At 42.9% G+C, this 25,695-nt stretch overlaps 1 protein-coding gene across 3 annotated transcripts in view; it reads left to right on the forward strand.

Moving 5' to 3' along the window:
* LOC311433969 (uncharacterized protein) overlaps positions 1 to 25,695 on the forward strand; it is a gene marked incomplete at its 5' end in the record, with an annotated part of 114,768 nt that overhangs the window by 41,668 nt on the left and 47,405 nt on the right. Inside the window, 3 exons of one of the 3 annotated variants that reach the window (XR_014691126.1) lie at positions 381 to 517; positions 1,100 to 1,332; positions 12,367 to 12,496. Coding sequence is in view for 1 of the 3 variants with exons in the window: in XM_084513706.1 (XP_084369832.1) it covers positions 1,100 to 1,117 (18 nt within the window). Of the gene's footprint in view, positions 1 to 376; positions 518 to 1,099; positions 1,333 to 12,366; positions 12,497 to 25,695 lie in introns of those variants that run through there. The other 2 variants (XR_014691125.1, XM_084513706.1) reach the window with 2 other exon arrangements.

A 25,695-nucleotide genomic window follows, 5' to 3' on the forward strand; every position in this document is an offset into this window, starting at 1 on the left:
ATTAGACTCACAGTCCTAGAGGCTGGAGAGGTAGAAATGATGCATTTTGAAACTCTCTGGAGCAAACAGTTTCTCTCACTAGAACAAAGCAGATGTGAAGCGGCAGAACCACAGATAAGATCACAGCCTGTTTGCTCCCTTTATTGCTGTCATGGAGTAAGCCACTGACCTGCTTTGGCTGTACCTGTTTCCTCAGGTTGTTTGCACGTGCGTTGTCAAGACTGTGTAAGCCTCAGACAGTCTTTGACTCAAAGACTTGAGAGCACACGGCTTTCCAAGCCCTGTCACCTGGAGGCACTGTCAGGCCTTTAATTGCCCTGACCAGCCTCACCTGGACCATCCCAGCCCCTGCACATGGACCTAGTAAGCTCCAGGTGAGTTTAGGTTAGTGTCTTCAGCCCTTGCATGAGTGATTTTGCAGCTGCCCTAGTTGGTTGGGGTGCTGGAGGGGTTGTTCCTCTCACCTGGCTTGCGGAGTCCTGCTTTTGCTGTTCCTTGGCAGTGGCTTCACTTGAAGGTTGGCTAGCTTTTAGCTCTTTGTAGGGAGGTTTGACAAGCCACCGATTTGTGTTTTAAGTGTAGAAACAGGTATAGATGAGTAAATAACTTTTCATGGAATAGGTCTTTGGGAAACATGAAGCTCAGAACTGAGACACTTTTAATAGTTAATGGTTAGAAAAGTAGTCAGAGAAACCTGGAAGGTTGTCCCTGGGCCAGAATATTCTTATAAATGCTCTTCCTGGCTACGTAAGCTTGCATTGTCTTACCTTTGTCTAAGATACAAAGCTAGGAAGATTGTCTTTGTGTTTCATGTTGCCTAAGCATAGACACGATGCAGAGGTCTAGGGAAACTTGTAATCAGCTGGGTCTGGTGCTGCTCAACTTGGAAAAAGTCATATTTGGTGTTTAAAAAAGGTTAAGTTTCTCTTTTCTGGTAAAACTTCAGGCCCTTATTAAATAGAGGAGGAAAAAAAAGGTGATAATAGATCTAAACAGTGGTAGCTGCTAAGCCAGAAGCATCTACATATGCTGACTTTTTTTTTTCCCCCATGTTGGTCTGTCTTGACCTCTTCTAAGTGTCCTCTTTTTTATTTTTCAGTTCCTTGTGAATGACTGACTGAAGGGAAGAGAACATAGAGGTTGATGTCAGCCTTGTTCTGCTCTGCAGGGGGCTATGGATGGAGCATGTTCTTCCTGGACTGCTCTAGGACTGCTGGAGAAAACTGTAACCAATCCACCCAATCCCTTTGAGAGGGAAGTGCATTCCTGGGAAGCTGGAGGAGTTGGATGAAGAAGAGATCGGGAAAAAAGCCGGAAGACAACGGAGTTTGGGTAAGTTCTCTTTGAGTCTAGCATAAATTTTTCTAGGATATATGTGTTAGGAGACAAGTGGATTTCAGTCAGCGTTGAACAATATCCCAATCACAAGAGGTAGCAATGTTTCTTTTCTGAAGAGTGGCAAAGTTCGGGTATGTTTTGAAGTCAGAGTGCTCATTTTCAGCTGTCTCAGAGGAGGCTGAGGAAATTGGATTTGGAGAACTGCGATTTGTCCTTTCAGACAGTGAGTGGGGAAAACTAATCGAGCAACAACTGTTCTCTGCCAGGGTTTGTATAGAAGATGACAGCAAGCCTCCATTTGCACCCCTTTAATCAGTTTACGTGCTAAAAGCCCATGCTAGTCAAAAACGGGGCTTACCAGAGATGGTACCGTGTGACTAACTGGCTTGAGTTAGTCTGCTAAGACTTAGCTTGATCAGCTCAGAGTTTAATTCATTTTCCTGTAGGGTCTACTAAATGGCTATAGCAGAGTTTCTTAGTCGACAAGTGTGTATTTTGAGAGCATGGGAAGATAATGTGACAAAAACAGAAAAATGAATGTTACAATTTTTAGAAATGTATTTCATCTAGTATACTTTTTAGAGCTCCTCTTTAATTTATTAAAATTATCAACAAGCAGGTGTGTAAGATCTGTTCTATTGTATTATTTCTTGTGTTCATGTTCCCTTTATCAAGCACAAGGTGTAGACAAACCATCTTCTCTTCTTGGTAGGCCTCTATGTATCCGTTATGATCTGACTTTATTTACGGGAAGAAAATTTGCTCAGTATTAAACTTCAATTACTGTTGGGGTCATTTCAGTTCATGGATGAGTCTGTTATCCAAGTTCCCGTTCCTTTCCTGTCTGCCTTCCTTACGTTCTATTCACATCCGCCATTTAAGTGCCTAAAGATATCAATGAATCAGATTGCAGAGATAAGTGAACCAGCGCGTTGCGTGATGCTTCCAAAGAGACTTTGGAAATGTGGCTCGGTTCTTTGTGTGGCTCTTCCTGGGAATCTCCATATAAAGATTATATGTCGTGGCAGCATTCGTGTGTGGCTAATGCAGGATCTTTTTCCAGACAGTGAATGTTGGTAGTAATCTGTGATTAGTTTCATTAATGAAACCTTGGTGCAATGGAAGGTAACGAAGAGCAGAGCTTCTGTTAGCAGAAAGAAGGTCAGTTTTTTACTGTGACTCTGTAGGGTCAGCTAAGCTATGTTAGCTGTTCTGCTGACGTTTGTATGTTAGTGCAAGCCACACAGTGCTGTAAACGTGCGATCACAGCTAATGCTGCAGCTTCTGCTATTGGTAGGAATGTGAGCAGGCAGTAAGTGAACAAATTGCAGGACAGCGATACATAAATAGCAGGAGAGTGGCATACAGCTGGGGGGTGGGGGAAGCATCTCTCTCTCCCATTGACGTGCTCAGCACGTGCTTTGGTCAAGCACAGACTAATCTGCAGTGCTGCCACAGATCTGACACTTCCTTCCCCTTAAAAGGGCTTTCCCACTAGGGTGTGTCAGGCTGAGTCAAAAGTGGATCCGGAGGGGGCTTGGGTGGAGGAGATGACCAGTGCATTGCAAGTGTGGGTTTTCCCTAGTTCCTCGTAGACGTTTGCTGACTTCACTGTCTCATGACTTGAGAAAAGCTGCCCTGAGTTTGGCAGTAGACGAACCCTGAGGGTAGCCTTTGAGGTGCCAGTCGCATGAAGACTCTTGTAAAGTATTACAGATGGCCCTGTAGGTATCTGGCAACTTAGATTTTACCAAAGCCTTGAAGGTAAGGAGCTATTATCACTGTTGCTGAAATTCTTGGCTCGGGTTCCAGGTGAACACTGGTAAAGCTGAGGAGACAACATTTGTCCTGTCACCAGTCCTATAGCTCATCACTGGATTGCTGTTTCATGTAACAGCATCAAAAACCAAAGTGGGGGAATTGAGGACGTGTCCCCTCCTCCTCTGGAGAATGTGTTACGTTCTAACGTGATTTCTGAAGTCAGCCTTTCAGACTTACTAGGCAGGCAGTTGGCTCTTGTTGAGCTGAATAACAGCGAAGTATTTTTCATTTGCTCTAGGGAAAGAAGTAACGTAGGTATCTGTTATTTTCCCACCACCTTCTCCTTACTGAGAAGAAAAATCAGTGTAAACCCCGGAATGGGCACTAGGCAGGAACGACAGAGTTGTTGAGGAAAAGCTGGTCTTTACCACAGTGGATCTGTAGGCCTCCATGTTTAGAGGCTGCTGTAATAAATGGCCAAAGTGAGAGGTGGTAATGCTTTACCTGTTGGTATGCCTTGACTATATCCCAGCTGATTAAATTGGTAGTCATGGTCTAAACACCTGAAATGCTGGGAAACTTCAGCTCTGAACCCAAGTCCTATAAGCAGTACTTGGGTTAAAGGGAAAAATAATGAAATGCTTATCTTACTCTTTGTTTAGGAGAGCTTATGCTTCTGTTGCAGATCTGGGTAGGGATCTGGTGGTGCGTCTGGGTTTCCCGAGGTGCAGACAGCAGTGATCCATAATGAATCGAGCTTGCACGGAGTGAACCTGCCCTCTGGGTGCAGGTGTTTCTGGAGGATTTTGAAAGTTGACCCCCTCTCTCTGGCTGTCTCATGCTTGAAAAGCAGACTGTGATGAAACACTGGCATGTCTAGCACAACGCCTGAGTCATTTACCAGTGTTGCCAGAACCCCCTTGACTATGAGGAACAGCGAGGGGTGAGTGGGAGCAGTGTTGTCACACGCAACAGGCTAAGGGCAATAAATAGCCATAACAATGTACGTTTCCCCAGGCAGCTGATTTAATGACTCAGAGCTCCATCAGACTGCTTTTAGCTGGAGCAGTGAAGCTCTGCAAAGCTTTACTTGCAAGTAAAACTTTTTTTTTTTTTTTTTTTAAATGACTGAGGATGAACTAATCTGTTAAGCCTTCCATTCAGCCTTTCGCCTTGCTTTAGCCCAGTGATTGCAACAGAGCAAAAGCCCTGGTTTGCACTGTCTTGCCTTTTCCTCCCTTTCCCCTGCCCCCAGATGATTAGTGCCTGGTTTTCAAATCTGTTAGGTGCTGTCAGACTGCCAGAAATTCATGGTGTTACCTTTGTTGTGCTCCTGTGAAGCCAGGGCTGCGAAGAGGTGGTGCCAAGTAAATGCAGGCTGATTTTCAAACTTCTGCCTTTAAATAAAGACTTGTCTCCTCCACTCTTAGAGCCTGAAGACCTGCTGTGGAGATGTGAAAGTTAGGAGTTGCAAGGTATTATGCCTGGGCTATAAAATACAGCCTTATATAAGACATTGGCTAGTGGATTTAGTCTGCGTTCATGTTCTGTTGCATTTCTTGTAGATCCCATGTCAGATTTTAACATGTTTCCTTTGAAAAAGGAAGTAGCAGTTCTTTCTTGGCAGATAGGAAATATGAGGGCTTGAGCGGCTACAAGCCTGTGCTGTTACACACCACTCAGAGGATGGAACCAAGGCTAAAATCCTGATATCAAGTCTGGAGCTTCAGCTGTAAGGCCATGCTCTCTAGCATATCATACTTCTTGTATTTAAAACTAATATTGATGTCCTTTTTTTTTGTAATGGCCTCCCAGTAATATGACTCTTTCTTTGCAGTAATAAGTGGCTGCGTCCTACAGAGCCGTGTGGGGTCGGTTACATGTATTGATTTGCTGTCTGTTGCTTACCAAACAACTAAATGCTTTCCATTTGTAAATTTTGGTAATAATATTCCTCAATGTTGAAAATTATTCTGAGACCTTGGGTGAGCAAAACTAGACAGTATAATATTTGTGGTGTGCTGGGCTGTGTCTAGTGCTGATGTACTCTGTCGTGTCTGGTGGGCATTTCTTGCAGTTCTGCTCTTAACCATAGGAGCAGGTGAAGAAACGGTCCCAGAGGCAAACACAGGATTTGTTACTAGTCCTACCAAAGTTGGAATGTGAAGGAATGGGTTCAAAATAATTTGTTTGATTGTGTAGTCTTATTGTAACTGTTTTCTTTAGGATACTATTTCTCAGTTGGAGAGACATTCTGAGATATTATCTGAAGCTGGATTGGGGCTATTTGGATGAAAACTGTAAAGATAATTAGACTTACCTTTGTTTGACCCTTTATTTTAAGATTGTTTTTATTAATACTACCCTAAGTCATCCTTCATCCTTTTTAGACACTTAAAATATTACAGCAGTACTTACAAGATCTGAATGAAATTGAACTTTATATGTCTGTGCAGCCTGACTAAAGACAGTCTTTTGCCCCAAGGAAAAAACAGGGGGATGTAGAAGTTGTCCTCGTTCTGTTTGCACAAAAAGAGGAATGACTGGAGTTTGTGGAGCAGCTCAGTTGTAAATCAGGGTTTTGAGCAGGGTTGTGCAGGTGTCCCAGGGTGGAGCTGAGGAAGGTCCCCCAGAGCCCCCAGCTCTGGGTCAGGTTGGTGCGAGCCGAGCACTGCTGTCTTCTTGGGCAGCAGAGGCTGGCAGAGGGCTGATGCTGGTGGTGGGCTCTGTGCCAGCTTCCAAGGAACAACTTCTCTGCGAGCCCCTCCTGCTCATTTCCTGGCCAGGGCACGGGAGAGAGCAACGCTGCAATGACTCTGCCCCTGAGGGGGGCATGGAGCTGTGCCCTGCTGGCTGGATGAAGCCCACAGACCTACTGCACGGGAAAATCTCAGGCAAAGAGATCTTCCCTGCACTGTACAACTTTGCATGGAACAGGATTTGATGGTGTTTTTGTGAGAGCATGGGATGGCAAGGAGAAATTGTGCAATTCTCCTCCCTGTGTAACTCCTGACGAAGGCACTGTGAATATTGCTAGACTTGCTTCTCCCATCTAAGTGTGTAACTCTCTGTCAATACTTGACCCAGCTCTTTAAAAATAGAAGGTTTAACCAAGACTTCCCTTTCTCTATTCATGCGGCTACATCAGGGTCTGGATTTGAAAATCTGAAAAGACAATTCAAGTGCATTCCAAACCAAGGAGCAAATAATGTATTGCTCATTTAAAAACTAATTGAAAAAACTCATCTGGGGCACGGCTCTCTGAAAACTGGCAAAGTTTTCCGACCTTGAAGTACTGCTTCAAAGATGATTGCTTTTTAAAGAAATATTTAAAGATGACTAAAAAGGGTTGTCATAAGAGCGGGGTTACTTGCATCTCTTCTGTTTTCTGGCCCTAACCCAAAGTAGAACTTCTTGCCTGTGCTTGCACTTGGGGGTTGGACCAGTTATTATTTGTAGCCCATGTGACAGAAGAAACTTTGAGAGATCAAGTGAGTGTTGGATTCTCAAATTTCCAAACTGTGAGTTAAGAACTGCATTCTTAAAACTCAGCCCTTGCTTGGTTTCACCTTGCAGTTGGAGCCGAGTACTCACAGAAGAGGAACTCTGTGAGGGCGACCATTAGCGTTACGCACACATACGCAACATGTATGTACACAGTCAGTCTCATTTAATCGTTCACTCCAGCCTGGGTTCAGCTTTTCTTATTACCTGTAACTGAATCACATCCTGTCTCACCCATGCAGGTCATTCTTAGTACCTGAGGAAATACAAATATTGTACGATATGGTCAACAAATACGAAGGGAGGTCCAAACGTCCCAGCTGAGTTGCTGGAAATAATCAGCCTTGCCTGGCCTCAGCAGCCCGGCTAACACAGGCATCAAACAGCCCTGACTCCAGTTATGCTGCTGCTAACTGGGGGTTGGTCAGAGCGCTACATTCATGCTCCTGAGGTTTTTTTATTCCTCTGGTTGTTGATGACAGTCAGCTGCAAGATGTCACTGCCCTGCAGGAAGTATTGAACTATTTTTCCCTTCTTTCTTGGGGAAACCCAGGAAGGTTTTTTCCACTGGCAGGAACTCAGTTGTAAATTAATTTTTCTTCTAAATGCAAGTCTTACCGCGTTGCAGTATATGGCTCGGATCATTCTTGTGGTGTGTGTATTTTAAATATAGGCGGGGCTCCTCGGAAGAGGGATCGACCTATCTGCAATAGAGTCATTAAGGTTGGAAAAGGCCTTCAAGATCATCTGGAATAGCATTCTGTGCTCGGCCTCGTAAGGAGAAGATGTGACTGAACCAAGTGACTGCTGATTGAGGTGCAGTGTCGTATGTGTGCCCTGCCTAGGGAACTGAGGTTTGTAGGAAGGGGAACAAAGGAAAACCAAACTCCAGCTGTGGTTACCATCAGAGGTTAGTATGAGAATTGAACTAACTTGTTGCTGGAACAGCTAGGTTTCTGTGTCCTCATGGCCATACATACATGCGTGCACTCTGATAAAACAGTAATAAAAAATTATATATTACACAAAGCAGAAACTGCTTCATAAGCACTTGATTTGGTGGAAGGATAACTTTCTGTCTAAAGAATTTAAATGAAATTTTCTTGGCAAATTCGCTGACCAGGGCTGAATATGCTTATGCTGGCCTTCCCTACGGAGGATGGGATGACTGAGGATGTGTAGGTACCAGTTTTCTATTCTAATGCAATTTTTTAGGAGTTAGTCAGCATGAACTTTAATAAACATCAAAATGATGATGTTTATTAAGAAATGCATTCAAAAATGCAAAAAGATGCATGGGAATTGTCGTGACACTGCCCTTGATTGTATGTATGTATTTTTTCTAAAAAAATGTTTCCAAAGCAACTCAACAGTGAAAACAACAAAAAATTAAGAAGCCTTAAAAACTCATGCTCTTCTGTCGTATGAGAAACTTCGGAAGCAGCCAAAAGTACCGCCTGCCTTGCTGGGCTGTGACCAGCAGGTGCCACTGCAGCCTTGTTAACAGGGGACGCAGGACTCGGGAATGGGACTGCAGCATAGGAAGGGGATGTCTGGTGGCCTTCTTACTCATGGTAGCTGATGACATGTGCCGTACCACCTGCTGCTAAAGGAGAATGGGACGGACACGGGGTGAAACAGCTTTAAGTACACATCTACATGATTAATTTTTAGGGCGGATGACATGCTTCCTGTTTAGGATTCTGTGGAAAGTTTGCTTTTCCTGTCTGGGTTTTTGCTTGCACTTGCCTTATGGTAGGAGTGAGATCCGTGCTGGTATGTCTGCTTTCCCCTGCCAGAGGAGTGCAAAGGATGACGTTTCTTTCCACTTAACTAGAGCTTTGGGCTCAGCAAGCACTGAAGGTTTCTGCTTGGCATCACATTCAGGGTTTGGTCAACACTAACTATTGCTTGTTAGTGAAATAACGTGAGCCATCTTGTGGAGGAAATGAACACCATGTTAGGGGAAAAGAAAGCTTATATGTGTATATAACACCTCCACTTGACTGTAAACTGTGTGGAGCCTTATGATACTTTTTGACCTCTTAAACCAAAAAGTCGAACTTGCTGCTCATACAAAACCTACCCCCAGAAGAGGCCTTAAATTGCTAGGAGAAAACTGCAGTGAGGGTATTTGGGATAAAAAAAAAAAAAAAAAAAATCAGTGCAGCTGTATGATACAGATGGCAGGAGAACTTCTGGGCAGAAAATCATGGATGCAGGAAGGATGTGGTGCTGTCAGCTCTATGTCATTCATGCTTTTGTGTGGTGTTTATTAAGGGCAAAAGGAGCTGGTGGTTGTGCCAGTCTCTGTTTGGGCTATTACAAGCTTGCAGATGCTGTTCCAGAACAATTCCATTGCTTTAGATGGAAAATGCCTCCCTCCCGTCACCCACCTAATCATCCATACCAGGAGGTGTGTGCATGGTTTTTGTGGCTGCTCCTGGAGGAGCTCTGCTCCGAGTGCCTGTAACTGTTGTGCAGGAAGACCTCAAGAAGGACACCAGCACTAGATTCGCTTTTCCTTGCCAGAGCTTCTGTTAACACAAGCTGCTAAGGGTAAGATAAGGGTATTTTGGATCACTTTTCCAAGTACTTCAACAGATGCTTACCTTAAGGATATGAATGGTCCTGTTGAGGGTGTTCCTCCGTGCTTTAGCCTGATATGAGCTCTTTGCTGGACTGTCAGAGATCAAGCTGTGAGTTACTTTTACATACTGGAGAGGTGGACTGTTTTTATTTTATTTTATTTTTTTTTGGCTAAAGGATACTGCAGCTCAAGCAGCGCAGATCCCTCGCGATTTGATAGAGATGAGCTAATCCAAATAAACGTATTCACTTGTGGAGTGATTGGGAAGACCCCCCATTATCAAGCCCTGAAGATCTTAAGTCATGAGCTGCATCCTTCCAAAAATTAACTCATGCCCAATGTGCTGGCTTTAATGTAAGTGGGCAGAACTAGTTTTTGCTTGTTACTTTTTTATTTGACGTTCTGAGCCCTCGTGATGCATTCAAGTCATGTTGTCAGTCTTACTGTGCAACTGAAAGGATGGGAGATATACCTAGCTGAAGTGAAAGGTGAGATCCCTGAGTAATTGCATGAATAAAAAGAAAAATAATCTCAAAACCAGAAAATATCTGAAGAACTGGCTCAGAAGTTGTGGTAGCCTTTCAAGGATTTGATTAAACTGGATTGGAGTTAGGATCTTCTTTCCTTTAAAAGAAAGCACATGAGTGCATGGAACAAAGGAAGAAAGAAAGCAGTTTAAATGAAGCTTTTTTTTCTCCTTATAGATGGATCTTGAAAAATCCTTTGTCTGTACGTGGGTTCTTCTAAACTGATTACACTAATGTGGTTGTTTCTGTAATTTAATTATCTCTGCTCTCAATGAGAACAAGTTAATTAAAAGTTGTCTTTTGTTAGTTGAAATATATTAGTCTTTCCTACATGGAACTTCATGGCTTTTGTTTGCTCCTCTTGTAGGTTGTTTTTGTTCAGTGCAGCTGTGCTTTCTGTTGCATAACAACTTAATATAGCTGGCTTTATAGCCCTTCGTTTTTATAGGCCGGACTAAATTACCTCCGGGGATTTGCAAATGTAGGTCAGTAGTGTAAAAGCACAAGTCCCACTCCTCTATTAGTTTGCTCCTAAACGGCCAGTCGGCTCTGCTCGCAGCCTCTTCGGCAGGTTGTGTTGCAGGCTCTTTGATGTTGGGAGGCTAAAAGTGTGTGCGGGGAGATCGCTGGGCTTTCCAACATGGTCCCAGTAGCTTGGGGTTGGAAAGCATATTTTGTTTGTAACCAGAAAGGTTTTTATTTTCGAAAGCTCTTGGGAGATGAGCTTAACTTTGGGCTACGGTAACGTTAGGACTGAACAGGGCTGGGCATAGTTTGTATTTAGGTTGGCGACAGCCAATCCGTCAGAGCTGCATGACTCGAGAGCTGACACACTTCCTTCTGGGTATGAATGCTGCAGCGTGTTGGTAGGAGGTACGGGCTGACTCATTAAAAACAAAGCACCGTATTTTTCCTGTTCATTAAAGACCACTTGGCTCCCTTAGCAAGAGCACGGCTTTGCCTGGCTGTTCTGACTAACCCCTGCCTCCAGTAAGCTCCTGTTCCGCACGGTCCCCTCCCCGGCAGTCCAGTTTCATCATCTGCTCTTTGCATTTCTGCTGAAGTGCTGTGGCTTTGTGACGTTGGGATAGAATAGCCAGTCCTTTTTATTACTGGGGAGATAGATCCATGTGCTTCTACAGCTGGAAACTAGAAGGCTAAATCTCCAGATAATGCAAACTGGATCATCTCGTTTGATCCTCAATGTACTACAGAGGCCGGGAATCTTGAGTTTTTCCATTTTCCTAAAAAAGGTCCTTGGGGTGAAATCCACCTGCCCGAAACCTGCAGGTTTCTTGTCCGTTTCAGAAGCAAGCAGGAGCTTCCCTTTTCTTGCAGCGGGGCTTTGAGCTTTGCAGATTGATGAGGACCAGTTCGATCCTGTGGCAGCAGTACATACGTAGGTTTCCTTGCACATCTGTTGCGCTGTGACATCCTCGTAGTGTCCCAGGGAACGGCAGGCGGTATCCTGCCATGAGAAAAGAGCAAAATGTTTGGGTCATACTCAGCAGGTGAGCTGCATAGCAAGGCTGCCAGGACTCGAGGATGCTTTGTGTATTCCAGCTTTGTGCTGGAATACAATTTACATTCATCTGCTTCACGGTTAGCTAGAGCTGGTGGTGGTCAGTTTGCTTTACTGAGCTGCTCGCCCTCCTGCCTGACCTCTGCAGACCAACGGGGCTCCCCTCATTTTAGGGCTGGCAGGTTCTGCCTGGATAAGGATGGAAGAAGAAAATGCAGAAATGAAAACCAGGCAGTCATGCTCCTGGGTGTCTGGAGAGCTTTCTGGGTCTGTCTGCTGTAACAGTATAGGTGTGGGTTCCTGGTGGCTCGTGGAGATGCCTGCCCTCTCCACTACGATTCATCTGTTGAAGCTTTTTCACAAGAATTTCTTACTCAGTGCATGTTGTACCTTGCCAGCTCTGTCGCAAGTTTGATCTGGAATTGTTTTGGGAATACTCAAGTATGTGAGAAATGTCTGCTCTTTAAGCAGGAGTAGAGGCTCAATTTCTGGATCAATATTTCATAGTCTTCACAAGTATCTTACTTTGATAATATATATTATTTTTAAGTTACTTTCCCGAGAGCCCTAGTTCTGACACCTCAGCTTATTGAGTTGACGGCCTGTCTTGCTTGCAGGTGGGACTACATGTAGGGCAACTTGGGCAGGTTTCCAGCCCAGAGATAAACTTCTACTTTAAAGCTATTTTTCCAACTTTAATTTCAAAAACTTAGCTGCAAAGGACGTACCTACGTGGAAAAAAGTACACCATGGAGCGTTAGCTATCTTAATCACCCCCTAAAATTTTTCTGGAAATCACGGCAACTGGCTTTACAGTGCTTGAAGTCTTCTAGCATATTGGAATGATTCTTAGCATTTTTTGAGATGCTATTCAGTAGCCATCCAGTATATAAACGTTTAACCAGAGGTTTTTAAAAGCTCAGTTATGTTTCTACGATGAGAGGTTAGCAGTTAATAAATTCTTGACAGCAACAGGAGTCTTGTCTTAACCTACTTACTAATTCAATACCTGGAAAACTCCTCAAATGTCTCAGAATCAGTATTGCTTTTAAGTGGATACTTACAATAATATTTGTAGCTCGCATACTGATACCATGCTGTGCTTGTTCTGACCTCCCTTTAAGGACCTGATCCAAAACCAATTTTGAAACGAGCAGAAAGTCTTCCATTGATGTTGTGCTTCAGAACAGATCCTAGAAGAAACTGCAGAGGAAGCGATAACATAGTGGTGGGTCATGTGTCTTGTGTCTGTAGTACGGGCGAGCTGATGTCATGTTTATTAGAAGCCAAGATCAGAGTTCACAGGCTCAGGAAATGTCTGCAGAGTTTAGGAATGGTTTGTAACTTCTATCCCAATGACAGGTTTATTTGGCACTTTTTGATAAGTGGCCTGTTTGAAATTTCCTCTCCGAGTAAGCAATTTGTAATTCCCACTTGAAAGGGCTACTGTGGGGGATGGTGATGGGGCCATATTTGAAAACCATTTATGGTTACTAACATCCTGGCATCTGTCATCCAGGAGTTCTGTGCCTTTATTGTTTTGATCTGTCCAAAATGACTTCTTTATATAGAAACAGGAAAACTCTTTGTGTCCTCAGAGAAGATAAAAATATTTACGCTCCCTTAAAGCGTATAAATAGAATTGGTGACTAAGCTAAAGGATCATTAGAAATAGTTCTGCTTTTATTCGCTATGAAACTTGCTCCCTTTATGTCGATCACTTTGTCTCATACGACTTTACAGCATGGCTTTCTCGGGTCCTTGCCAAAATACCATCGTTGTGACACTTGAAATCTGCCAATTCTGAAGCATTGCGCTGATTCACAGTCCTCTTATCCCGAGCCCAGCTTCTGCTTTCTTAAGCAACAAAGTAGTCATTTTGCAGGTGTTGGAGGTTTCTCCCGCTGACTCCTTCCATTGGCTGCTGAAGAAAGTTGGAAAAACCCTTGTAGTAGTCATGGTGTAGCTGCAGTAGTCTACGGATATCAAGGAAAAAAGTTTATTGGGGCGGTAATGGCTTTTTCTTGGGCTAGGCTGTGTAGCTGGAAAGAAAGAGCAAACAAACACAGAATCTCTAGGGATGTGACAAAGCGAATCTGAGCCCAAAAGTTTTTTCAGCCTTTCTAAATGTGTCGGATAAATTCTTCTGCCTTCCTGGATTTCAACAGAATTGTCAAGCTCAGGGAATGGGAAAAACGTGTCATTATGTGCTGTTAGGAGTATGGGTAGATCCTAAAACTAACTGGACCAAAAAACAATGCTTGTTTTTTTCTGATGGTAATTGGGATACAAGAGCTTTGTTTCATATATGATTGGTGTGACTGCCCTTTGAGGCGCAGAAGGAGTACAAGGGACAACAACCAGCTGCCTGCCAAGAATGGAAATGGAGATTTTCCCTCCGGCTGCTCTTTTTCCTGTTTCCAGAAGCAATCAGGTACGGTAGACATGAACTTAGCTACACTGGTTTTTATTTTGAGAATTGAGTAGGTTTTTAGGGAAGTGTTACCGAAACATAGGTTCTTTAGAATCAGCACTTAAGGACATCGTGGCACCAAACACATCAGCTGTCAACTCCCTTGTTTTTAGAGAGGACTGATAGGAGGTACGTTGTTACTGGAGTTCCAGGGAGCACCCAGGTCAGGTAGGGGCCCGTGTGCCTCTTTTGGAACCTGAATACCCTGAGAATTGAGTCTTTTAGTATGTGTAACACTTCTCAGTAAATCCTGGATTCCCCTGTCGTTTGTGTGCTCTTGAAAGAATTACTTCAGCTCCTTTTAGTGGTGGCATCTAGTTGGACAAACATCTTCACTCTTCTGATGCTTCTAAAATCCAAACAGATGGAGGAGACCTGATTTGCCTGAAGACACACAGAAGACTAGCGGGCAGGCTGAGAAGAGAATCTGGATCCCATTTCCAAGTTGCTGCCCTGTTCGCTGGGGCATAAAGCCATATAGGCTGAATCTTTAATCATACTCAGACTTATTTTCTGTCACTGGAAGTTTGTGTCAAGCAAACCCTGACCTCTGTCCTCATCTGAGGTAAAGCAAGACTATCCAAATAGCACTTTATTATAGTGTTGGTTTTTCTTCTATTTTTGGCTTCCTGTTCAAATAATTTAGTGATTTATTCATGATCATGTCCCCAAAAGCACGGGGAAAGGAACTGCAGTTGAACATGACAAAGGGAGTCTGGCTGCTGCCAGCAGAGGACACTATTGTTCAAGAAGTTTCTGCAGAAAATGCTCTCTCTTGCTTTGCCTTTTAAAACCCCAGGAACAGAAGTGGAGAAAAGTGGGAGTTACCTCTCGATGGCAGCAGCGGGCTAGCGCTGTCACAGAAGGTTTAGGGAAAAAAAAAACCTCTTCAGCCATTCACTGATGCCTGATATGGAGGTGGGGGCTAGGGCACTGTTAGAATCAGCCTTTTAATGTGAAGGAATCTTTGTTGGGCCAGTCGCAGAAATGGGAGTCCTGGCAGACACAGAGCAGCTTGAAGTCGTGTCCACAACTGTGTGGGTGCTGCGAGGTGCTGGTGAGGCTGGAAGACAGCCCGTGGTCCCGTGTAGTTAGCTGTAATCTGAACTGAGAGCGGATGTCCGGTCAAGTGTCTCCTCTAGGAGGTGGCTCCTGTAATTCTGGAGGCTCTTAAGGTGTGTAAACATCATCCTTCCCCAGAGCGAGCAAACCAACCAACCCCAGAAGCCCCACGCCCCCTCTGAGGGTACCAATAGAGATTAAGCCAAGATATACATTTCTTGTTCACTTCATTTCTTACAGTACTTGCTAAATGACAGTGACATGAAAAATAATGCTTTAAAAATCTCCAGTGCTCACTAGAGTAGAGCAGTCATTTAATTCCCTCCTAAGTTGCAGAGTTAAGATGGGAGAAGGTCTTGAGCTGACTTCAGTTCCAGTGTTTGACTTCTGAGGCTGTGATGGGCCGACAGGGAGGGCTCAACTTCTGATAGTGACCCAGGGAATGTGCCCTGTGTCCTGCTTCTCCTTCAGCACTTCTAATGCCTACCACCCTCCGTTATTTAGTTTCTAGTGGGTACGTGAATGGAAGAGCCCTGCTGGCACTGCCAAACCCAACCCGTGGCCTCCTATCCCAAGTGTGCAAGCAGAGCAATGCTGTTCTCTTCTCCAGTGCGCCTGGGGAGTCAGTCTGCCTCCGTGCTGCTGCAAAGGGCTGCAGCAGGGCTGGGATGTGCTCAGCAGGCCTTGTGCTATCAGCCTCAGTTGCACCATGTTGGTATTAGCTGAGGATGTGGCTTTGGGTTTTGATTCCAGTTGTTGGTTAAGTCAGGAAGCCTAAGTGTCTCGGCTGTGCTGCCACTTCTTTTTTCCATTTGCATGGAATCAGCTTTTAAATGAGAAATGTAGCTGACTAAATGTTGCTTTTCTGATGTCCTGGTTTAGTTCTCTCTTGGGATTTCTTGGCCTGATGCCTCCTGAATGCTGCCAAAGCCAGTTGTTAAATTGATTTGATTTTTAAAATTGGCCTCTGAGAAATGTGTGAATTCCTTGGGGGAGATTGTTCCCCCCAGCCCTGCTAAGCACAGAGGCAGGCATAGACTGGTAGCACTGATTTCAGTGGCACTGTGACTGTTTGGAGCAGGGCTTCACCCCAGAAGTACATCTGGACCCAGTATTGGAGATAAGCCTTCATGCAGAGAAATATGATGGTGAACTGAAAAAATCTGAATCTACTTTGTGGGAAAGGAAATAACAGGTTTATAAGGAAAGATGTGGTGAGCTTCATGCTTTGTGACTTCCCTTTCTGCTTCTTCCTCCCTCCCAGAAGTTCAAAAGGTCTGCAAAACCTCAAGTGCCACAAAGTACCATCTCATCCTAAGCTTCAAATCTCAGCGCTGTATGCAGTACTGGTGTGAGGAGGAAGCACTGCCCCCTTTGCCGAACGCCCCCTTTCCAACAGAAGCACCAAAATCGTAGTTTATGTTGGGAAATGTGAAAGCCCCGTGAGTCTCAGCATCCCCTGAAGTAATTCCTTCCACTGCTAGGTGCAGCCCGCTCCCTATTTATTCAGAAGCACCGTACTGGCCGTGGGAGAGGGGGCACGCTACGAGGTGCGGCCTCCTCAGCTAAACCTCGGAGCCGGGCAGGCAGGCAGGAGCGACGTGTTCCCTCACGCTGCGTTGCCTCAGGTTTGCTTTTAACTCCTCCACAAACCTGGAGATGCTCAGGGAAGAAAGAGGGCACCCCAGACTACTTAAACTTACAAAAAACCAACAAGCTGCTCTTGTGCTGGCTGTAGGGTGGGAGCCGCTACATTTGGGGCTCCTTTTTTCCTCACAAGTAGCGGGGCTGATCTGTGGGCTCTCTCAGGGGCGGTGCCCAGCTCAAGTCAGGGGGTCTCAGTCCCTGAAATGGATGTTGTAGTTCAGTGACGGAGAAGAATCGGAAGTCCCGGGACGGATTCACTTAGTGCACTTTATTCTGTCACAGGGACCGGGTTGTGGCCAGCCTTGCGTGATGAAGAAGAAGGGAGGATGCGAGAAGTTCTTGAAATCCCAGTGTCCTCGGGCTGTCCTGCCTGAGTGGTCTAGGAGGTGGCCGAGGGCACAGGCTGACTCTTTCTTCCAACACTGTTAGGAAGTGGCAAATTTCAAGAAATCTCTCTTCTGTATTTGTTGATGGTGTTGGTTTCTCCCTGTTCACTAGCAGGGGACAGGAGGTGTTGTGATAGAGCCTCAGAGCCTGGCCTGTAGGTGGCTGCTGACAGAGCAAATATCAACTGTGCTGTATTTTGGATGCCTAAAACCAGCTGACTGTGTAGGGATATTGGAGGAGGCAAGAAAAATGTGTGCCCCTTTCATATGCCTAGAGCCGAGTCTGTCTCCTGAGCTCAAAATCCACTTCTTTGGTCTTAACTGATTTTTATTTGGGGTATGGGGTAAACCAGCCAAAAAGAAGCTTAAAAAAAACCCCTTCTCAGTGTTTTGGGATTCTTTCTCAGACATTTGCTTAAATTATTTAGACCTCTTGAAGCTGAGTCCTTGGCGGATGGCAGAACTTAAAGTAGGGCCTAACCAAAAGTGATTTGTTTTCAAAAGTGAGGGACAACAAGTGGCTCCCATCAGCTCAGTGAAAATTATGACGGGCCCAGCACTGTTGACAATCAGTCTCTGGTTTTGCCTGTAGTTCATCAAGATCCTTTAATTTCATGCTCGTCTTTAATCCTGTCAGGAATGCTATGCGATGATCAAACAGAAGTTGAGAAAGTGTCATATTTGCATGTTAAGCTTCAGCTTTTCAGATGACATTCTGTCTCTGAATTATGTACAGGTGATTTTTCATACGTTTGTGGCCATTGTGCATCAGAGGATTCAGCTTTGGAGCTGCTTAACAGCTCATGCAGCCAAATAATTCCTGCCTCTTCATGTGCCAGTGCTGTCAGAGTGCAAAAGTGAGATAGACAAAGTCATCTTTGTCTAACTTCAGGAGTCTTCAATTGAAAATCAGCCCCTTTGTGTGAACTGCTTGGGAATTCCCTTTAGGAAATGACTTGAAGTAGCTTCATCTCCAGTATTGCTAAACTTCAGTCTTCTGCGGGCACCCTCTTCTGATGTGATTCTTTTCTCCTTTTTTTATACAGTGAGGTCTCGAAGAACAAGAGCAAATATAGAACAACGGAATTATTTGGGTACTAGTGTATGTGTGCAGTTAGAAATATATGTCTGTATATAATGTGAATGTGTCTGTGTGTGTCAGTTTTCAGAAGATTATTGGAAGCAGCTGTGGGTGGAAGAGAAACAAAGCCGTGGATTTGTGAGCCAAACAATTAACATAGGAGTGGAATACTGTAGTTACATCAGTCTTTCTTTAAAAAGCCAGAATTTCTCCCTTATTCCCAAATGTATATTATTAATTCTCTTGGCATGTAACATAGCAAAATGACTGCGTTTATGAACTTGACTACTTCTTTTAACAAGTTCCAATAACTGCTTCCTAAACCTTGTGTTTTTATATCAATTACATACAGTAAGCATTGAAATCAACCAAAGAGAACTGCTGAGGCCAAGAAGGGTTATTTATGTTAAATGAGGATTGCCAACTGCCAAAAGTAAAATGTGGATATAATTTTATAACACCATTTTATAATTAAAGTCATAAGTGAGGTTTCCTGCTATTGTTTAAAAATGTGTCACGATAAATTTAAATCAAGGATAAAGGCACAGAATGGGCTACTAAAGAACATATCAATACAACAAAGATGGTACAGCGAACATGTCTGTTGCAAAAGGAAAACATGTGCTAACAATTTCAGTGAAATAATTATATTTATTGCATATAGATTCTGCTTTAGGAACTATAACCACTTAGAAACTGTTTTCATTCATGTCAGATTGAGGTTAATTTGTTGTTACTGTATGTCTATAGATAGATTTTACTGTCAGAGAAATTTAATATGTTGGTTTAATGATAAGCCTTCTAGCAAGACCAGATTTTTTTTTTTTTTTTTTTTTTTTTTAAGGCCAAGAAATTCAGAAAAAGTTAATAATTTTGGCTAATATTTGTGTCCACGGCATAGTGGAGTTAATATTGTATCAATAAAGAAAATAGAACTTTGGCAGCTAAGTACCCACTGGCCAGGTTCAGGAAAATATTTGAGCACATGCTTAACAGTTTCAGTGGGATGTTGATTTTAATAGGAGTTAAGCATATACCTAAGGACTTTTATAGGGATTCTTTTTTCAGTCACAGTCTAAATTCGAAGAAGAAATAACTTCAAGTTGAATTGAACAGGAATAATAATACCCCTTTGTTTCAATTTGCTAGTTGCATATATAACTTTGCTACTGCACCGTCGCAGCCATTTACCTATTAGATTTTAGGATTGACCCATTACAGCCTATTGGTGTTTGATAATGCCACCCTTTTCCCAGAAAGAAGTGGTTTAATTCTCCTGCATTCGTAAGAGTTAATTGCTAGAACATTCCTGACTTTGGTAAGTCATGTTCGTGGAATAGGTAAGTAATTTCCAATGTATCATTTCATACATCGCTTTGCTAATATAACCCATGTGTTTCATATCAGCACTGAAAGGACATTAATCAGTACACACCACTTCTGCCAGACATATTCTGTGCAGAGTCCCTGGTTACATCTCAAATGTCAATATGTGGAAAAAGATGAATAATAAAATGCAATAGATATCATTTGTTACATATGCCATTTGCAAGTTTCTTGTAAAATAGATCCCATGGAAAGAACTGAAAGTAATACAATATTGAAGTTGCAGTTAGGCACTCGGAGGTAAGAAATGCCCCAGTCAGACGTGCAGACAATTCTGCTGCCTTGTGCACAGGCATTGTTATCATAGAGAAACTATAGGACCACAGGTTATTCTTCCAGTGGTGCTGTTTTTTTTCCAAACTAGAAAAGAGCATGGAAGCTGCACAATGCAGGAACTGCTGGTATCTCTAAGAATTCTACCTCACGGCTAGAAAACTTTGGACAAAATATATGCATTTTTGAGTTATTCGTGACTCTTGAAAGCAGAGATGCTGGAATGGAAGCAAATATACAGCCATAGCATTAGAGGTCACTTTAACCAGTGGCAAAATACATGCTGAAAAATGTTCTTGATAGGAACACAAATTCATTTAATTCATTTGAAGCAGAATTCCTTATCTGACTTACATGAAGTCAGTGGGAGTCTTCCATTGACTTCAGAGCTCTGAGCTGCTTAGGATGAGCATCTTGATTCTTGTTCCGTGCTTCTGTGAGGATCCAAACACAGCAGGCTTCTGCTATATTGGGGCTAGTTAGTGGGCTTTCTGGATGTAGAGAAGCAGACTCAGTGGCAGTGGGATGCTGCTGCCTTTGGTGGAGTTGAGGCTGAGCTCTTCTCCTTTCATGTGGCTTTTCCCAGGTGAGGTAAAAACATGTTAAAAAGGTGCCTGTTATATTGCAAATGTTCGGTCCTGAATAAAGTCAGGAGTTTTTGGAAAAAAAAAAAAAAGAAAAAAAAAGAAAAAGTTACAAGGTGAGCTTGTTAGCAGCCAACAAATGCACGCACTACTGAAATGTGCATAGCCTGTTTTACTTTAGAACAAAATGAGATCACAGTGGAAATACCGCATAGGGCAACCAGAATTATACTTAGTAGGTCTTCAGTGGTGATGTATTTGATTCAGAGGGGTAATGTTTGGGGTTATTTTTAGCATCAGAAATCAGAACCTATTTTCCTTTGCATTCTCAATGCATGTTAGGATATTTGCAAAAACCATTTCCAGTTTATTCCCAGCTCCTGCAATGACTTCTGTGCAATTTGTTTAATCTTTTCTGAAGCAGAAATTCTGGAGAATATCTGCAGGTCAGAGATCAAATCTCCTTGAAATCCTGTTGAGAATTCTAGTTCCTTTGACAATTGCAGATAAACATTCTCAGTTATTACTAATATGCCTTTTATTTTAGAATCACAGACGTGTATGTCTGGAAGAAACCTCAGTCATCTGATTCTTTCCCTGTCCCTTGAGGAACAGGGAAGAAGTGGAGCAAGAAGGGGATCATGAGGCAGGGAGGAAATGAAATGGGATGGCAGGGGCAAGAGGAACAAGAAGAGGTGCTGGAGCAGAGGGGAGGTGGGGGGGCGGGGGGGCTGGAAGGTAATCAAATAGATAATTAGCCTAAAGCATTCTATCAGGAGTTCTGGAAGTCTCCTGTGACAGGTGATTTCACAGTTTTCATGTAACTTGTTTAAATTCTTAAAATCTTTTTGACCTCTCAATTGAACTCCTCTTGTTTTTAAAATTAAGCCCCTTATTCTCACCATGTCCATGGGTGAGGACGTGAAAAAAATAAATCACTGACCTCACCCTCACCCATATTTGGTGTCCTGCAAGATGCCGCTCATTCTTCTTTTCCCTCTCCCTACTCTCTAAATCTTCTGATTTTGCTAAAATTTGCTTTTATTCCTGTTGACTCACTGTTTTGTGAGAGTGTCTAGCAGGTTTCTTCTCTGCTCTCCTGTATTCCGTAAGTGTCTTCAGGGAGCACTATACAGATGATCAGGGACGGCTCATTCATTTGGATTCTTAAATGCTCTGAAGTTATCATGTGTGGCTGATCTGGATATATCTAACTATTCCAAATATTTTTTTTTAACATGCTTTTTTCCATAGCCTGGGCTGTGTGCTTACTCTGTTAAGTTCAGCTTTAAGTATCTGATCTCAATTAACTTCCCTTAAAAACTGGAGCAGGAAAGGCCATGTTTAAGCCTTCTAGATGTTATCGATAATCAGGAAAAGCATCACAGATGCCCTCTCCTATTAAGCAGTTTACTATCAATAGCCTGAGAAGGCAAACATGAAAATGTCTTGGACTATTTAGAGAAAAAGACTCCGCTACCGTTGGGGGAGGTTATGCTGCCAGAATGCTCAAATATTTGTGGATTACTCAATGTGAGTGCAGATGACTGAGCTGAAATCACAGCCTTGTGCATTTAACAGCAGCAGGAAGCATTTTGTTGTGCTACTTCCCTGGGTGCTCTCTAATGACAAAAAAATTGCACACTTCTGTCTGGTGAAATTCAGTCAGAATCCTTGGTAGCTGGACAAAAATCAGGCTCGACGTAGCTGCTTAGCATGGTTTGCATTACGTACTAGCTGCAGATATTGCCTTGAGGAGAGGATACACACGGAATGTTTTGTCGTAATTGACTCCAGTCCGTTTCGCCAAGAGGTTTCTAATCTTTGTCCTCAAAGTTAATACGTTAAAAGGAGCAGAAGGTTTCTCTCTTTCATTTATCTTTTATATAGGTGCTTGTTTGTCAAAATTGTTCTATAACGAAATACGGATTAGATTGTTTGAGCTGAAGTAAAAGGGGAGCTTAAGATCAGTCCAGACTTGGCTAGTGAGGGGGAGCTGGGCTTTGGTGGAGCTGCTGTCCCTAGAACCAGAGGAGCTGAGCTGGTGTCAGAAGAACAAATAAAGTTGCTGTTCAGAGCTGCAGCAAACTCTCATTTGCACGCCAGGCAGTTGCACACCAGATCTTCAGCAGATCTGCCAAAAAGACCTCTCCAAGCTCTGTTATGGAAGTATCTGCATGCAAATTCCTCTGTTCAATTAGAAACAAAAATAATTGTTCTTTCATTGCTGGGATGTAGCTGACACGTATTCTGGTTTTCAAAATGAACGTAAAGCTAATAGCATTCTGCTCGTACGTCCCTTCCTTGCTGTATGGAGCACAGGGATAAACTAAAAGCTGGTTTCAAACTGGTCGAACCTCCAATGTCAGTCAAAGCAGACGTGATGACCAGTGGCCAGCAGTATGTTTTTTGATAGCTTTGGTGAGAATAATTTTGATTTTACAGTGTCTCTGCAAGGTCGGAGGTCTTAGTTGCTTTGAAAATGAGAAGGTTGAGCATGGAGTAACTAAGTTATGTAAGAACATTGTGATACAGCAAAACACTGATCCCCAATTTCAGTGGCTGAATTACCTCTTGTCACTTTGAATCCTAAAAAAGGTGAGCTTAAAAGCTGCTTCAGGAGCATGCCAAAAATGCATGGCAACTTGGAGGCCCTCCTTCCATCTAGACATCCTATTCTTTGTATCTAAGACAGTTGCATCATTGTTAATATTGATAAATCAGCAATCTACAATAAAAACAACAACAAAAACCACATTAGTTCTTGTTAGAGGAGGTCAAGTATTGCTCTGAACGGTACCTGTCTCTTGCTGTCTGAGTGCTGCTTGAGGCTCTGGCTTACAAGATGGAGAATAACTTCTGGTCTCCCCCGGCCTGCTGTATATTCTAATATGGTTGTCGTAGCTTTCAGCAGCAGCTTGTACAACTCTCCCATGGGTCTTGTGCATCGTGAGATCGGTGGCAAAATTGTTAGGTGATGCGAAGCCGGAATTAAGAAAAGCATTCTCAAAAAGCTCTTATGAAACTTGCCTGGTTTCACGGTTCATTAGAAAATTTAGACTCCTGCTATGCATGCTGAAAGACTTGCTTAAGTCAGTGATGTCTTTTGAGTGAACCTCATCAGGCAAAATTGGTGGTTCCACTAAGAACCCAGAAGAGCATTACCAGTTGCAAACAGCTTTTGCTCTGAGATTTCTTTGATTCGTTTGGACCTGACACAGTAGAGCTGTGGAGCAACTTGAAACAAAACCCTTAAATGATCTACAAAGCAAAACCACAGAGTTTTGTGGAGTTATCATTAGAGCTGTGTTGAAAGCTAGATCTCTTTTTTGAAATGAGAGGGGAAATATGAAACTAAGGTCTGTAAAATTGCCTTACTATGATTGCAGTAGCAAGAAGCTTAAACCCTGGTCGTGTCACCAACTGCTAAGGCTCATCAGAGATCTCAGACAAGCCATCATTACCGCAGCAATAGGTACAACATCCCCCATCAAAGCCCTGTCTGCTGAGCTGGGCCCTATGTGAAGAAATACATGGTTCGTTAGTCCTGGTCTCAGAAAGTTGAATAGGCATGGGGGAGATTTGCAAAACAGCTTGAGGGAGCCTTGTCACCCAAATTTTACTGAAATTCATCAGTAATTGCTCTGAAAATCTTAACCACAGGAGTCTGGTATCATCCAGTAGGTAAAAATGAAAGAGTGGACTGAGAAAGTGGGGGATCAAAGTCTAGTTTTGATACAAATGGACAGCCGTGGGCACTTGATTTAGACCTCACCTTCCAAGCTGTGCTTGTGGTACTCTGAACTCTAATGAAAACAGAGCATTAAGCACAGCCTTCTGAAGACTTTCTGTAGATGCTAACACTGGTGCATCTGTACTATTTTGATACAGATTTGGGGGTAGAAGAGTGGGGACAGAAATCAATGGTACCTCTTGAGAGCTGTCATCAAACCAGAGATACCTGCATATAAAAGACTATGGAAATGTGAGGCAACCGAATTACAAGAATTACAAGATCCGTAGTAATGCATTTTCAAATGGCTTTACGTCTGGTTTTAGCTTATATATTTTTTTTTAACTTCAGAAGAAAATTAAACTTTGAAAATTAATTGAGAATTGATGGAGAAAACCCATCTTCCAGCTTGCTGCAACCCAGTGGACACATTTGGAAAGCTGTTTAACTCAGGAAGAGATACTTACTCACAAGGTCATGGCAGCTTCCTTCAGTTTATTTCCTTTTCTTCTCAGAATCGTCTTGTCACACCTTTCCTCAAGCACATGAAACCAAGAAGATCATCTTTTTGAAGCTTCCTACCATCTTGTACCTCTGTAAGGGAAACGAGGAAAGGGGTAACTACACCACTTAGGATCCCATCTAGAATCCCCTTTTGTATCCCACAGGATTTAATCCACTGGTCAAACGCTTTCATCTGGCCAGTTTCTCCCTTGAATTATTACCCACCACATCAAGGAACATCTTTGCTCAGCATATCTTGTTCTAGTCTCAGAGGAGATGGTTTCCACCATTGTTGGGCATTGCAGAAGCACAACTTCTAAATATAAAGCCCCTTCTGCCAGCACTAGAGCAAGGGCAGCACAGCTTTAAAATCCGTATTAAATGAACCTAATTTCCTCTGAGATGTTAACGTGCTGCACTGATTTCAAGTTAATCAAAACAGATGCTTTCTGAACTGCATCAAACAGGATGTAGAAAATTTGGCTATTTAATGCAGATTCAAAAGCAAATTCCTTATAACCACCACGGAAACCATGGCTGTTTGCTAAGTACTGCGAATTGATGCCGTGCTTTTTAAGTGCCACTTGCTGACTTAACACACGCTGTTGCCTACATACTGCAGACTCACTGAAAGCTTGGTTGTACAGAGGCAGTAAAGATAGTTGGCCAAGCCTTGTTCTTGGGGAAATAATTAATGTACCCTGCCAATTTTTAAATAGATGCAGAATCAAATTTAGTTCCTGCGTGGCAGCAAGATGCTTTTACGTATATTAAGTCTTCTATTCTGGAACCTTTGCTATGAGATTAACACACGTTGCACAAAAGAAATGACATCAATGGAATTAAAGTGAGGTGTTCATGACAGTATTTGATGTTTCCTTTAACTGCAAACACTTTGTATTTGATCAGACCCATTTCTGACCTTTAAATTCAATACTACTTAAAACTGAGCCATAGTTGTCTCATTCCTTCTGATAGGGACGCAGAGGTGAAAGCAACTTTGTAGTCCAGGATAATGTTTGTGTGAGTACCCACCACTGAAATAGGTGAACGCATCCAGTTCATGCATTGACACTTTAGTTAGGGACAGCTCAACGTGAATCCCATCTTTTTAAAGTTTATCCTGTAAGTACAAAGGGATCAGGTAGAGAACAGTCTGAAGTAGAGAAACAGTCATGTTAATTTGGCAAATATAACATCTGGTGTGCAGTTTAGCATTTATGCTGATCTTAATTATAGTTTAATCGTTCTGACAGCTAATTGAGTTGGCACTTCCAGAAAGAACTGGGGAAAACTGAAGAGTTGCAGGAGTTCTGGCTTCAGG

This window comes from Aythya ferina, assembly GCF_964211825.1.
Source record: "Aythya ferina genome assembly, chromosome: 3".
NCBI classification, from domain to species: domain Eukaryota; kingdom Metazoa; phylum Chordata; class Aves; order Anseriformes; family Anatidae; genus Aythya; species Aythya ferina.